Source organism: Perissodus microlepis, chromosome 22, assembly GCF_051167445.1.
Source record: "Perissodus microlepis isolate ML-2025 ecotype Zambia chromosome 22, ASM5116744v1, whole genome shotgun sequence".
Lineage (NCBI taxonomy): Eukaryota > Metazoa > Chordata > Actinopteri > Cichliformes > Cichlidae > Perissodus > Perissodus microlepis.
The window spans coordinates 16,116,155-16,132,246 of record NC_140481.1 but is presented as its reverse complement, the minus strand read 5'-3'; the positions used below and the strand labels follow the sequence as shown (position 1 = coordinate 16,132,246).

Below are 16,092 nucleotides of genomic sequence, written 5' to 3'. Positions count from 1 at the left end.
AGTTAAGCACTCTCTGTGTGTGCTTTTGTGTTGCTGACATTTAAAGGAAAGATGGAGGCGGAGACACTTCTACTCATAAATCCCAGTTTGTTAGTTTGTTTGCTAGCTGGCTGTGAAAAAAAAGCTGAACGATGCTTTTTGTAGTTCTGCAGAAAATCTTTCCTTAGTGTTTAAAAATTACTGAAGGGATTATTGATGAATAAAGCAGATAGCTGCATGTGTAGTTAAGGACAAATTAATTGCTGCTTAAGAGCTGGGGATGATGTCACGATGGTTGCCCAAGCTTGGGTTTCCTCAAACCTCAAATGGTTGGCCTTGGAGTCTGAAAGGTGGGCAGTTTACCAGGGAAGGTGTATCTTAATAAAACATATTAACATGCTGCATTATGGAAAGCCTTTGGTTGAGGAGCTTAGTTCCAGCTTCATGTGGAAGCCTTACAAGTTTAGACACGATGTCACCATGTTGACTTGTTCCTGCAACGTCATAATAAATGTTGCTCTAGGATCACGGTTGCTGTTGACTGTAAATTATGGGGATGGCTGTAGGTTGATTAGTGTGTGTGATTCTTCCAGGAGACTGGGGCTCATCTCCCATGTGAGTTACCAGTGCAGACTTAGCTGGGTTATTCATTTATTTATTTTCAGTTTTCGCTTGCAGTTTGGTTTAATTTAGGCAAAATGATAGTTTAGGTTAAATAAGCCCTTTTTGCTATGTTACCCACCTGCTAGGACGCCTTTCAGAAAACTCTGAAGGCAACTTTTGTCACATTCTCTTATTAAAAGCTATAAAAATACAACAATGTGAACGCTGTCTGTTTTGGTGACGGTCCTCGGTACTGCTGCAGATACTGCAAACCTTGGTATCGATCCAATACCAATTAAATACAGGGTGTTGAATGATTTATGAGATGAATTAGCATCAATTTTCAAATTTTGAACAGGTTTTAATGATGAGTAAACCACTGTGATTTTAAAACTTTTTTGGATATCAGGAGTGTAATTGTGCCCGCCTCTAAAGCATTTCGGTTTATCTTCCGTTCTCTTCCAAGAAAATCGTTTATTAAACATAAAGCTCTTTGAGCTACATACTGAACTTAGACGATAGAAACAAAGTATCAATCCAGTCCAGTACTGATGCATATTTGATATCGGTACTATGGATATTTGGATCGACCCCGACACCTCTTGCCTTCTAGCAGCATTAAACCTGTGCGGCTGCAGCTTCAGATATCACAGTTAAAGACATCATTCTGCTCGGTGCAACTTCTGTGATCATAGTGGATCCTGCAGTGATGAGGCATACAGCATTTAAGCATTGATTTTCAGTGATTTTCAGATGTGATGACATGCTTCGCCATTCTTAGGCATGACAGGATTAATGATGCTGCATGAAGAACAGCACAGCCGTATCAGACCTTGTATGCTCCTCTCTTTCTTCCATTACACATCTCTTCTTATTTTCTACTGCAGCCCATCAAGTAAGCCATCAGGGGAACTTTAGGTATTAGGGATATACACCGGGGACACCTGTTAGGGACGATGCAATCTGCTGGCTGAGTAAGACTAATCAGATTAAGTGTCAGAAGTGTCACTAGAGAGTAAACTACTGAGTGTGAAGTGAATGAGCCAGCAATAGTCTCAGTTTCTGATCTACTGTTATCTGTGTGTGTGTGGGTGGGCGGGTGGTGGCTTGTGATGGAGTGACTGTGTCAAATTTGACTCTTCTTCTTGTCTTATTTCATTTTTTGTTCTAATTCTCTCCTCTTCAGTTCCTGAGATCGGTATGAGGCCAACATCAGTAGCTGTCACGTTCACCACAGAGGAACCCCTACTTCTCTCCACCACCCAAGCAACCGACCTTGCTCCCTCTGCACCGCCTGCAGCAGAGCCTAGCCCCAACCCAGAGGACCCGACGACCACCCCTCTTCTCACTGAGGCTGAGGGAGAGAGCGGCGTGTTCTTGGATAGGGACCTGGAGAGGGAGAGGGAGCTGGAGCTGGAAAAGGAGAGGGAGAGAGAAAGGGAGAGGGAAAGGGAGCGTGTCCGAGAGATGGAGCGAGAGAAGGAGAGGGAGAGAGAGAGGGAGAGAGAGCGAGAGAGGGAGCGGGAGAGAGAGAGGGAACGTGAGAGAGAGCTGGAGAGAATCCGGGCCGCCGCCAAGACCACTGCCGTGCCCCGGTCCCCTGCTGCCGTTCCTATGGTCACCACCAATCCTGCAGCCAGTCCTGCTGAAAGTGCAGCGCCCTCTGCTGGTTCAGATGACCTGAGCGCCACAGAAGAAGAGGAAGACATCTACCTTTCGCCAGAGCCCAGCTTGCTTTACCCAGGATTCACTGACGAAACCACTACAGAAGAAGACATGTCCATCACACCAGAGTCAACCCCTGATCCCACCACAGCTGCAACAACCACTGCTACCACTGTCAAGACCAGGACCCCCTTCAGGCCCAGGGTTCCCATGATGAGAACGACTCAGGCGGTGCCAACAGAGAGAACGACCCGCCCACAGCAGCCCACAACAACACAGGTAGGACTCAGCTCATGTCAGGCAGTATTAGGCAAACGAGATGAAAAATGTTCATTTGTGAACTTTGGGACTCGTGATATTTATTTAAACCTGTATAGAGTTACCCTCGCTGGTTCCTGCTGTTTCCACTCTTTATGCAACGTTAGGCCGATCACTTCTGGGCTCAAGCTGCCAAATCTAACAAACAGTAGTCTTAGTGTCATCTCAGACTCAAAAAACAAGAACAGCATCAACAACATCAGTGAGATGCTTACGTGATCTGTGAGCTCAATAAACACTTTACTGATGAGTTTATCGCCTCAATTGCTGGTTGAACATCTTGTTAAATGTAATATGATTCCAATTTTCTAAAATATGGTTCAGTTTTAGAGTCAGAAAGGAAGAGGTGTCATCTCCCTCATTCAGACTGTCACATTCAGTTTCCTAAAATCAAGATGGTAAAGACCAAAATGCTCAACTCAAAACATTATGTGGCATCATGCGGTTACTGCTCTTCCATCTTTTAAATACAGTTTATGGTCCAGTAAACCGTAACGGCTCTTCTTCTGCCTCTTCATTATTCGAGACCAGAGGCATTTCTCTGACACATGTGCTTTTGGTTAATCAAAGAAACTCTGCATTAAACCACGATCCATTTAGATTTTTCTGGTTTTCCACATATAATTAAGCTGCCAGATTTTGTGCGTATACTGGATGGGTTGGACAATCTGCAGCTCTCTCCCATCCTAATATACAGAGGCTCATTGTTTTAAAGGCGAACATGTGCCATGGAAAGTTCTGTGTTGGTTTGGATGCGTTTCAGTGCAGCGGCTCTGTGGAGGAAATGGGATTACATCAAATGTAAGTTTCCTCATTGGTCTCACTTTCCGTTCCCCATCTCAGGAGGGTACCAACGAAGTGGGTGCTGCAGGACCAAGTGGAGATTATGAAATCATGGATGGACGCCGCAATAATCTTGGCAGCGAAATGGCGGGTGGACCTGATCTTATCGGCAACTCTGTGGACGGAGGCAGCTCCGCGGCCCAGCTACCGCAGAAGAACATCCTGGAGAGAAAAGAGGTCTTGATAGGTAAGATTATCCATCACTAAAGATCATGCAAATGGCTTCCATGTGTGTCGTGTCTGAATTCTAGCCCTTTTCATCCACCTGTCTGTCTCTGAGCATGTCTTCCTGGTCCTGTGCGTCTAATCACCCCTTAGACTGGCAGAACACATTTCCCAGTTGCCTCCTGTGTTCTTTCCCTGCTTTCAGGAAGCTGCTCTGACAATCTGGCATCACCTCGCATTCACGTAGTGCAGATTCATCACCATAAGAGAATGTCCTGCTTAGCCCCGTTTGACCCATTGAGAACAAGAGATCCTCTTCTCGGGTTATCCAACCCCTCCTTTCCCCCCCTATTTTTTCTCATCCTTTTCCCCTTTGGCTAAATCCAGTTCCTTTTCAAGTGCCCCTTATTCCTCATCCCAAAGAGCTGTTGTTGAAAAGAAAGGAGCAGCCAATTTGCCTGACCTGACTGGCTCTCTGTTTCTCCTTCAGCCGTTCTGATTGGTGGACTTCTGGCTGTGGTTTTCGCTGATTTCCTGTTCATCGGTAAAGAGCAGGAGGCAACATATTTTAGACTAGACAGTAGACGTGTATTAGTGTAGTGCAGCTTTTCATTGACAGAGCCCTTTTAGCACCAAAATCTGAAAAAAAGGGTGTTTTAGCTTCCTCTCCCTTTAAGCCAGCTTTCTTCTGATTGGCTGCAAACACAGGTTTGGTTTGGTTTGATGTTATAAAGAGACAGCAGTACAAAAAGCCTGGCTGAAGTCTGAGCTTTTCACTCAAATTGATTATCGGTACGCACACTGACTTTATTGTTATTAAACTTTGGCTATAAGTAATACGAGCATCCACTATTCTAACAACATATACAGTCATGTGAAAAACTAAGAACACTCTCACTGCTTTAATAAGAGTTAAGAAGGTCAATAGCAGCCAGCTGCTCGTAATCAAATGCATAATGCATAAATTGATCATCAGCAAATGAGAGCATAAGTTTGGGCATTTTCCTGATCTGGAGCATTCAGGTATGCAAGCATACTGCCGTGCAATGCTCAGAGAAACTGCAAAAAAAACAAAAAAACAACCTACGAGCTACATCTCAGACTCTACATGCTTCAGTTAGTGTGTTAAATGTTAAAGTTCATCACAGTACAATTAAATAAAGACTGAAAAAGTATGGCTTGTTTGGAAAGGTTACACAAGACCTCTGGAAAGCATGAATTTGTCTGTATGACAAATTCTTCTAGAATCAAATGTGAGAACATTTGTCTAACAGCTAAAGTTTAATTTAACGGGACAACGAACCCAAGCACAAAGCAAGCCTACAACAGAATGGCTCAAAAAGAAAATAATCAAGGTGCTTCAATGGCCGGCATGAAAATGACAGGCATAAACGAATGCCTGCAAACCTCAATGCACTAACACAACACTGTAAAGTAGAGTGGACCAAAATTCCTCCACAGTGATGTGAGAGACTGATACAATCATACAGGAAACAATTACTTCCACTCATTCCTGCTAAAGGTGAATCTACAATCTACTGAATCATGAGGTATTTTTAGCTTTTCACAGGAAAGCTTCGAGTGGTATGAAAGCATTATTTTTTGCATGACTGTATATGGAAGAGAAAAGGAGAAGGATAAGAACATAATAGGTCCTCTTTACTGCGAACATGCTAAATATATTATTGCTGTCTTGCACATCGGCTGGGTACCACTTGTTATTCAGAACTAAACTCAAACAAAATTTTTTGGAATAAAATTATAATTTCTTTGCTTTCAGAAATGCAGCGAGCTCAGTAAAGTTGATACAATTCATCCCGAAGGGAACATCAGTATCCTTGCCAAATTTCAGGCCATTCTGTCCAATTTAATTCTGGATAAAAGCGGTGGACAGATGGGCTGAATGACAATGCCATCCATGGCCCAGCCCCACCAGCATGACTAAAATCCTTGATTTAGTCATTCGTCTTAATGATGACTTGATATTATGAATTCGCAGACAAGTGGTTCATTATGTGCTATCTTGACAGCAACTTGAAATGGTGCAGTGAACATTCCTTAAGTCTGAGTATAAACAAAATCAAAGACGGTGAGATAAAGAGACACGGTGAAACGCACAGACTGTAGTTACGCACTGCATGATTGGGCAAAAGAAGATAAAACCGACTGAAATCTTATAGAAGATTTAATTACGTAAAACGGTGCGACGAGGCAGACGAGGGGAATACCTTTTGCGGTGAAAGTACGCGGTGGAAAAACTGCATTAATTAAATCCCTTCAGCAGAAACAGAGATAAACAAAGTAAACTCTCCCGACGCAAAGAATGGAAACAAAGCGCTTGTTTCCCGCTTTTGGCGTGGATGCCAGTCACTGTAATGAGGGCGTTTTTAACCATTTCGACAAGATAAGCAGAGGAAGCAAAGGACGGTGGGAAACAAAGCAGCTGCTGCTGATTGGCCGCGGCAGCCCCCACAGGGTTAAACTGCTATGTGGCACTGCAGGGCTGCAGTTTTAACACAAAGCGGTTGGCAGCACAGAATGTATTTTGGCACATTCGGGCTCATCCGTCTTCACTTAGCAGGAAGGTGGTAGTGATGCTGTGGTAGATTTGCTAGAAGTGTTTCTAAAGCAGCTCCGTGTTGTTTCATAGTCGGCCGCAGACGTGCCAGCGGCTCTAATGGCATTTTAGTGTTTGTCTCTGCGTGTGTTTGAGTGTTTGTAGCATCTAATCTGCTGCAAATTTGACACGACTAACTCTTGTTTCCATCTCGCTGCAGCGGTGATAGTGGGAGGCGTGGTGGGCGCCCTGTTCGCTGCCTTCCTGGTGATGCTGCTGGTGTACAGGATGAAGAAGAAGGACGAGGGCAGCTACACGCTGGAGGAACCCAAACAGGCCACCGTCACCTACCAGAAACCGGACAAGCAGGAGGAGTTTTATGCATAACACTGACACGCCAGAGAGACACGCCGCACACCGGGAAGGGAGAAAGAGCGAGCAAGAGAAGAGCGAAAGATACTCTATAAGTCCTGCCCTTCCTTCTCCTCCTCCTCCATCCTTCCTACTCCTCTTCTTCTCCCCCCACCCTCCTTATCTGCTCGGGTCTCCTCATCCCTCTCTCCTCTCGTCTCCATACTTGAGAGCGCCTTTCTCTCTGCGGACTTGGAACCTTCTTTTCAAAGAAAACGAGAAAAAAAAGAGGACAAAAAAAAAGGAAAAAAAAATCCAAATATATTCAGAAAAAAAATAACACGTACACGCGAGATGTTTTTAAAGTAAATGTTGTTATTAATATTCTACAGATTCTCTTGTTCTGTATGTAATGATATGATTATTTTGTAAGAAAACAAACAAAACAAAACACATGCTCTTGCAACCTGTGTTTTCCAGCACACACACACACACAAAAAAGAGAGAGAGAGAGAGAGAGAGAGATCCTCTTCTGTTTTTAACGGAGCAAATCTGAAAAAAAGGCCTGAAAGGGGAGAGGAGAGGGGTGGAGACGGGTGGAGTGAGCCTATGGACAGACTAACTATTAGATCGGGCTCTACTCTGCCCCTCACCACCACCACCCCCACTCTACACATACACTTGAAAAAAAAAAAAAAAAAAAAAAAAGCAAAACAAACCATACAGAGCGTCTGGTTGGCCGCACAGAGCCCGGGGTCAAAGGTGAGAGGAAAGGTCTCTTTTGTGTGCCTTCCGTCAATCTGGTGCTCAAAGACACACAAACGCACGTCCACAAAGCCACGCATAAACACACGCTAACACACACATACGCGCTCACACACGCACTCGTATCTGCTCGAAGGTGGCGCTGACCTCTCGCTCTGTGCTCGGCCAACCAGAAAACGGTGCTCAGCGCTCGGCGTGTTTCACAACGTCAAGGAGCCGCTGTGGAGACACCGGCAGGCCCCCCTCCCTCTGCTCCTCTAAGCTGTATAAAGACTAGTTATGGATAGTAATAATAATCAATAATATATCAATGTTCTTGGGCTGGATGGTGAACAATAATAATAATGATGATGATGATGATAATAATGCCGTAATAATAATAATAAACAGGAGGATGTGTATTTAGCAGTTTAAAAAAAGAAAAAAGTTTATATGTAAATATCAGCGTATCCTTTCTGGCGTCACTAACCATCTGCATGACCATGAAGAGTTTTTATCCATCACATCACGTCATCCCTTTAGATGAGCTGTGCTCTTGTCACGTACGCACGCACACGCACACACACACACACACACACACACCAAACACACAACAGCTGAAATAAAACTCGCAGCGCACTGAAACACACCGCGCCGACGTTAAGTAGACTGTAAATCATATCGCACGAGCGCACATCGAACCCCTCGTCGCCGTCGTCGCCATCGCCATCATCATCGTCGTCATAGTGATAGTCATCACTTGTGATTTCCAGCAAGATCAGGTGGTTTCAATGTTATTGGTTAGTTATCGATCAGTTGCCGGTTGGTTTAGAGTTTGGTCTGTTTGTGTAAAAGCACAACTCCACGTCCGGCCATCATCCGATAAACGCCCTCCACCCCACCCCTCTCACACACACACATACACACACAGCCATAAACGCACACACCCTTTTGCATGCCTCACCTTATGATTTTTTTTTTCTTTCTTCCATCATTGTCTCTCTGTTTGGGGATGGGAGGGGCCTCTTGGAAGTGTGAGGGGCTTTAATGAAATTTTTTTTTTAAAAAAAGTTGCTCCCACGTGCACTAATTCAGTCATAACATTTGCCGTTAGAGCTTTGGTTATGAGAGGAAAATGAATTAGTGTGTATGAGGTCAACGTTAACCTGCCGTGGGAGCATTTTGGGGGAGGGGACAACGTGAGGAGACAGGCGGGCTGTGCTTCTATCTAAAAGATTGTAACAATAAACACACCAGTGCGACTGGGCTAGTAGCTTCTATTATACTCAGTACTGTAGAACAAAAATGCATGGGAGTCAAAACTATACTCGTCTGGGTGTGTGCGGATGGCTCTGTCTGTGTGTGTCTGTGTGAGTGTGTGTGTGCATTTTTTTCTGTCCAAGCGTGCGTCTTTAAAAGAAGAGAGGGGCGAGTTAAAGCTGGAATGTACTGTGGTCGAGTGTTTGTTTACCTACTCCAGCAGTTCTCACGCTCTTCCACATGCAGGTAACACAACTCTTCCACTCCTGTGTGTGTAGTTACCTGGGCCCCCTCCTTCCATCCCTCCCTCCCTCCCTCCCTCCTTCCCGTCGCCAGTCCAAGAATACCTGTGCGCGCCTGTGTCTGCACCTCATCTAAACCTGCTACCTGTGTGTTTGCGTATGCATGAGTGCTTCACCTTGATATTTCACAGCAGACTCTTGTGTACACTGACTAGCCTGTCGACGCGAGTGTGTGTGTGTGCGTGTGTTTCTGCGTGCGTGAGGGTGTGTTTAGTCTGTTCACTGCTGAATGTGGGGCGGCTCGTCCCTCACAGTGGCTATCACACACACTGGCCGTGTCTTTTCACTGTCTGTCTGACTTGTCTACCTGTCTGTCTGCCGCAGGACAGATGGACAGACAACACGCCACTTTCTCACAGGCAGGAATGATATAAACACTTACTGTCTTTTCTAAAAGTGACTGTCAAAGTGTAAACGTGTGCGTTTGTAGCCATTTAAGCCTGCGTAGCCAAATAAGACGTGTGTGCGTGTCTGAGAGAAAGAGGGTAAATTTGTATGTGTGTGTGTGTGTGAGTGTTAGTGTGCATGTTTGAGAGTGTGTGCGTGTGAGTGTGTGTTTGTGTGTGTGAAGCCCAGTGGAGGCTACACTACTCTATGTTTGCTGTTCCCATTCCTGTTTTTATACATTTGCATTTTTTAAGGCTGAGTTTCTGTCATTGGCTGAGTGAGCGAAAGGAGGCGGATCCTCCACGCCACCGCCCTGTCACTAATCTGCCACTCTGTTCCAAATAAAAAACCTGATTGGGTAAATCTGTCCTCTCCTGTCTTCTTTTAAACTGAAATAGATTTAAAAAAAACTCTCTTTTCCTCTCAAGAATTTGTGACTAATGACACAAACAAAGGAACTACATAACTGTGTGACATTAAAATTGTGCAATTATTCCTTTGCTGTCTTTTTGGTGGCTAATGATCTATAATCTCACAACAGCAGTGGTTCTCAACCTGAGGTTTAATTAAGGTCAATGACCCATAGTCAAGAGACACAAAAATAACCTGCTATAAATGGATAAAACTATGCTGTAATAATAAAAAATGCAGATGGGACAAAACTATGGCAACAACACATGATACACATGTATCACTGATTGATTCATGAGGTCCATCTTGCTAGTACCAGGTTGGACCTCCTTCTGCCTTCAAAGATGCTTGAAGTCTTTGTGACATATATTCTACAAAGTCATCAGCTCATACTGACAAAATAGCATCACACAGCACATCCATGATGTGTCCTGTTCCACCACTACCCAAAGGTGCTCTCTGCATTGAGATTTGGTGACTATGGAGGTCGTTTGATTACAGTCGTGTTCAAGAAACCAGTTTGAGACTAGAAAAAGTTGCATTTCCTGCGAAAATGCAGTGTGAATGCCTCGTAATGGAATCTGCTGAAAACAACTGAAAAAGCAGAATAATCTGCTGAAAAGAGGTGTAAAAGCAGAAGTATTTGCTGAAAATGGCTGTATTTGAAAGGGTACACTAAGCAGTGTCAAGAAAGCAGAGTACATGCAAGCAGGGAAGATGTGCAGCAAATGTTACATGTAGGATTCGAACCTGTGCTACTAGATCTTACAGCGGCCGCTCTTCCCATTGAACCAAACTAGCTCTGGACTTGAACAAAGATATGATGAGAGAAAAAATCTTCAATGTGCAGAAGAAGCTAAATGCTGCTGAAAAGAGCTGAAATGCTGAAGGTTCAGCAAAAACAGATAAGGAACCTGAAAATTGTGCTGAAAAGAGGTGAAAAAGCTAAAAATTGTACTGAAAAGCAGTGAATTAGCAGAATTTTTTGCTGAAAAGAGGTTAAGAAGCAGAACTTTGTGCTGAAAAGAGGTGAATCAGCAGGATTTCTGCTGAAAAGAGGTATAGAAGCTGAAGTTTGTGTTGAAAACAGCTGAAGAAGCTGGAATTTGTGCTGAAAAGAGTTAAAACAGTTGAAGTGTTAACTGAAGAAAATGTTGCCATAAGCGGGATTTGAACCTGGGCCTCGCAGTCTGAGAACGGCTGCTCATTTCACTGAGCTAAAACGTGGCTCAGCCCAGCAAGCAAAACTAGTGATTACACTGATAATGTGGTCTCTGGCAGCAAAATGGGCCAAAAAATGGCATAAAAAGCTCAAAAAGTATAAAAGTTATCATCATCAAAAGATATAGCAGTCGAAAGCAGAAATAGCAGAACAGTTTAAAGTTTGAACGGTGAAAATCAGCTGAAAACTGAGGGAGTAGTTAAGCGGCAAAGAAACGGAGCAACTAGAATAATAAAGGATAGGGATGGGTATCGTTTAGGTTTTATCCGATACCGGTGCCAAACTGGTACTTTTGAAACGGTGCCGGTGCTTAAACGGTGCTCAAACCGGTGCTTAAAGAATGGAGAACACAAAATTGGTCCAGAAACCTCTCATGTTCAGCTGTTTTTTTGTAAAAAGATAACAATGTTAGCCTTTTCTGCAGCTATGGGGCATATATGGTATCACTCTTGGCTGGAAGCAGTGCTTAAACAATGGAAAAAACACAAACTTTGTCCAAAAACCTCTCATGTTTAACTGTTTTCCACTTTTTCTTTGGTCATTTTAGCCTTTTTGGCCAGGGTGAAGGGAGTATCTGCCATCAAACAAGAAGACAGCTGCATGTAACTATGATGATGTTTGCTAGTTCACCTTACATGCATTAATGTAATAACGTGGTTAGCCTACTCAACGTAAATTACACACGAACAACATTAAGCTACTCACGCAGAGGCTGCTGCTGCCATCATCATCCTCATCATTTCTGCTACACTGACAGGGCTAGGGGCCAGGACTCTACTCTTCCGGTTTTTGGGGGATGTTGCTAACTCCGGGTCCGATAACAGGCACCACACCCGCAGTAGATGTGCACGGTGTGAGGTCTCGCAGCAAGCTATCAAATACGGCGCATTTCTCGGCTTTTAAAAAAAAACGCTATACGTCGCCAGGTGTTTCATCGGATTTGAGGTGTTACCTCCTTTGCACAGTATCACAGTATCAGCTTAAAGCACTTGTTGCAGGCTGCTGAGTTTGCATATTTTGCTGTGAAGTACAGCCAGACTTTTGACCGCTTCGCCTTGGGCATTTTTAATCTGTAGCTCTGCTCTAAGAGAAAGTACGTACCTGGACCCGCCTACTATCCTCGGAAACGTAAAATGATTGGCTAGAATCTAAAGTGTATCACAGCTCAGGAAAAAAAAAAAAGCACCGAAATAAAGCACCGAAATGTGCGCTGCTTTTCGGTCTGGTTACTACCGTTTATGACAGAACCGGTGCCATCATGGCACCGGATACCGGTACCCATCCCTAATAAAGGATAAAGAATAAAGAGAAACAGGATCTCAATAGTGTGAATGCCTGTGAGGCATTCACACAATAATCTAAGATTTGTGACATGGTGTGTTATCCTGCTGGAAGCAGATGGAACACCATGGTTATAAAGTTATAAAGAACATGGTGTTGCTGTATTGTTGCTCTTTACTGTAGATAAATGTAGGTTATAGGTTATCCAATGCTCATTTAGTACTGAAGAGGTCCAAAATGTTCCAAGAAAATATCCCCCACCCCATTACACCACCAACAACCTGAACCCCTGATACAAGGCAGGATGGATTTGTGCTTTCATGTTGTTTACGTCCTTGACCCCCTGCCTTCAGATCTTATTAAAATATGCATGAGGGTCAATTTAAGATTAGGAAGAAACCACGTCAGTTAGCGGAGAAGATTGAGAACGCTCTCATACAGTAAATAGGAAACTATAGGCCACTGCTTAGCTTAACATGTGACTGGAAATGGTGAAACAGCTAGCCTTAATGTTTGCACACCAGCACCTGTAAAGTTCACAAACTATTACACTGTGTATATGTATTAAACATACAAATTACAGAGTGTAAAAACAACCAGCTGTAGTTTCAGGGGTACTCTTCTTGGTCAGGTTTGTTAGTTTTAAAGGTGCATGTAGGTGAACTTTCTTATCTTTAGACCAAACTTCTTGACTGTATTGCAAGAAACCAATATTTCTTTAATACATACATACCAAAGCACACAGCACTGTCTCATTATTTCACCAGACACCATCACCGTCATATATTCTGCAAATTATTACCTACCCCCCAGATATTAGTTTGACGCATACTTCCCTGCTTAAAAGGCCCGAAACACTCACAAAACAATACCACCCCCCACTTTCTTAGGTATTGTACTTTAGCTGTGCTAATTTGCTAACAAACGCACCATTAATCAAATCACCAAAACTAATTAACATTCAATGAACCAGGGAATTTCCGAGTCCCTCGGGGTCAAGGTAATCCAGCCTTGGTTTTATATGTAATAATGCATCTTCCCTCATAAGCAAACACTCTGCACATTCCACAATCAGCAAGTCTGCTTTCAGTTAATGAAGTATTTTAAATGCACATCACAGTAAAAAGGTTCAGGGTTGAATCGGCTCTTCCAGTGAGGCGTTTGTGACACTTTGGGGCAGTTTGTGACTGTGTGGCTTCCCTCCGTTCGTCCAGTTTTCTTTCACCACCTGTAAAAGTGGCCGCAGGTTTGTTGATGGGCGTGCCCGCCTCTCGCTCATTGTAGGCTAGGACAGGCTGGATGAAGGGGTGCCATCAAATGTACCTGCTACTTGGAAAAGTCTTTCAGAAGATGTAATTATAAACTTTAACTGTTCGGCGCAGCTAATTTTGATTCTACCGGAGTAATGTTTAAGTGTTTTGACCTCATTATTAGTGCCCTCTCCTCCTCCTAATCAAAGCTGCAGTTTGTAAAATTTCTTCAAGGATAAACAGGACTTCACTCAGACTACAAAAACCTGATGTTGCTATGCAGACCTTTTTTTTTTTCCTTTCTTTTTGTCCAGGTTTATAGATTTCTCAACCCTTCACTTCCATCTTAATGCAGTCTGCAGCTTGTAGCGCTCACAGTGGTTATAAACTGCCTTTTCTTCTGGTTACAGTGAACACTGTCACTGTAGTCTGTGGATTACCCACCAAGACAATGTTGCTCGAAAGACAGGCTACCGTTGAATTATTTAGATGTAATTCTTTTCTACATTGTGGGCAGGGCACATGAAGTTCCATTTGTATCCGTTTTGCTGCAGGAGATGCACAAAAATCCCAAATAATCCCCTCAAACCGGGAAGCTTAAATGAGTTTATTGTGATCACATGCAGTGTTGTAATGTGGGTGAACTTTTCCTTTAATATCTCAGTCTTAAATGTGACTCAGCTCCCTTGGCGGCGGAAGATTGTTCAAACTTGAGGTCCAGGCTTTATTCTTGGGTCCACTCATGACTCAGCAGCGAAGCACTTGAAACAGGAGATGAATACATTTCAGTAACATGCATTTAAAGGCGCTTGCGTGCAGACACAAAGTCTGCCTCCATGTTCTCACACACCAGCCAGCATTAGCTCGGCCTGCGTGCCATTCTGTTCGACCCGCTGACACTAGAGGCAGCTCTCCTCTCTTCTGTGCTTCATCTAAGAGAGATGCTGTATTTGTATTTGCGTGATCACAGCTTCTTAGCACCTCATTTACACTTGTTTAACTCTGTGGGCCCTCGAGGGAGAAACAGACACAGATGTTATTTTTCTTAAGTCAACACATAAAAATATCTTTTTCCCCCCCCTTCCCTCCTCACTGAAAGTTAGATAAACTGTCTGTGGGGATTTGTGAGTACAAACACACACACAGGAAAGGAGATTATTCCTGCTCTTCAAGCATGAGACCAGATGAGACCAAGGTCACCCGAGTAGTGGGTTTGCAGCTGGCCATCATCCAGCAAAGCTAACAAGCTGTCCTGGCCTTGGAGAGCGGGCTGCTGATGAGGAAATATGCCTCCGCACAGAGGCTGAGTGCTCCTTGTGTGTGAGCCTCCTGTGGGAGGGGTGGAACAGCCGAGCCAAAGCTGCACAGTAGAGTTGGGGTAGAATGAAGCAGACCTGGGGTCCAACCAGTACCCCATCTGCTGGGTAACAGAGGAACAACCGTGGCAGAGACAACCTGATTTACTACCCAGTTTTAACCTGGTTATTTTCAGCTGTAATTTTACATACTACAAAAATACAGATAGCAGGCTGTGGTGCGTTTGTGTCTGATTTTACAACGGCTTATTTTTTTTAGACCTTTGTGGAATAAGAAGCTCAAGGGATCAGCGCTGTTTATCCTCAGCTGACAGTCTGTAGGGTTGGGTTAACCATGAGGAGTCCCAGCGTAGCGGATTATATGATTATTAATTTAGGCTGAAAGAAAATAAAACATCTTTCAGATACATTTGCAAATGCTGACAATGTGTAGCAGCGACACGTGTCTTTATTTCACGGGATCTCAAACTAAAAACTACATATAGTTCCCCCGCAAAGCCACAGCTTTAGTTTTCCTGCATTTAGAGTTTAGTATGTTAAGAGGTGTAACAAATCTGCATCTAAACTACAGCGCCTTGGTGATTATATTAAAACATTCATTTTGTCTTTATGATCTAGTTTAAATAAGCTACATGCTTAACAGAATGATTTTGTTTTAGACGTCCCATCTCACCTACTACAGCAAAAATGCTTCAAGTAAACCCAGAATCCACTTTTATCAACATACTATACATATAATAATAATTACCTATTTCATATTGAGGGTCATTTTAAATGTTCTTATTCATTTTTTCCAACAAACAGTTTTGTTTTAAATATAAAAAAAAATCATTTAAACACATAGGAGCAAGTTAGAAACCAACAATAAAGGCATAGTTTGTGATCTGAGGAATTAGGTTCATAAAAAAGAAAAACATTGTACAGCTGTTAGCTGTGCAGTAACCTCAAGCTGCTTAAGGTGCAGTGATTTATTTAGATGCAATACAGTATATAAGGGAAAAACAGAGTTTGTACAACACTAATGAGCTTGAAAGTCGGTATTTGTTCAGACCGCTACCATTCTTCAACACAATCTGAACTCCTGATAGCGTTGCATTGTGTGTTTTTCTATCCAGGTTTGGTTTTACAGCATTGACAGTGTGTTTGGCATCGTTGTCACGCTGAAAAATGAAGCTGCTGCCATTCAGATGCTTTCCAGATGGTATTGCACGGTGGATCAAAATCTGACAGCACTTTTCTGTGTTCATAATTACATTAATTTTGAAAAGAGCTCCAACACTACTCGCCTGATTCATCATTCATCGTTAGAGTAGCACAACGGGGCTGGTTAGCGCTGTTGCCCCAGCAAGAAGGTCCTGGGTTCAAATCCAAATCGAACCTGGCCGGAGCATTTCTGTGTGGAGCTTGCATGTTCTCTACAGGTATTCTGGCTTCATCC

General features: G+C 43.3%; 1 protein-coding gene across 1 annotated transcript in view; it reads left to right on the top strand.

Annotated features, from left to right (window-relative positions):
- Nucleotides 1-9,537, top strand: part of sdc3 (syndecan 3) — a 41,265-nt gene extending 31,728 nt beyond the window's left edge. The window contains exons 3-5 of the mRNA XM_084918871.1: nt 1,769-2,526; nt 3,409-3,595; nt 6,351-9,537. Of these exons, the coding sequence (XP_084774997.1) occupies nt 1,769-2,526; nt 3,409-3,595; nt 6,351-6,517 (1,112 nt within the window). The 3' untranslated portion in view covers nt 6,518-9,537. The remainder of the gene's footprint in view (nt 1-1,768; nt 2,527-3,408; nt 3,596-6,350) is intronic.
- The last annotated feature ends 6,555 nt before the right edge of the window (nt 9,538-16,092 follow it).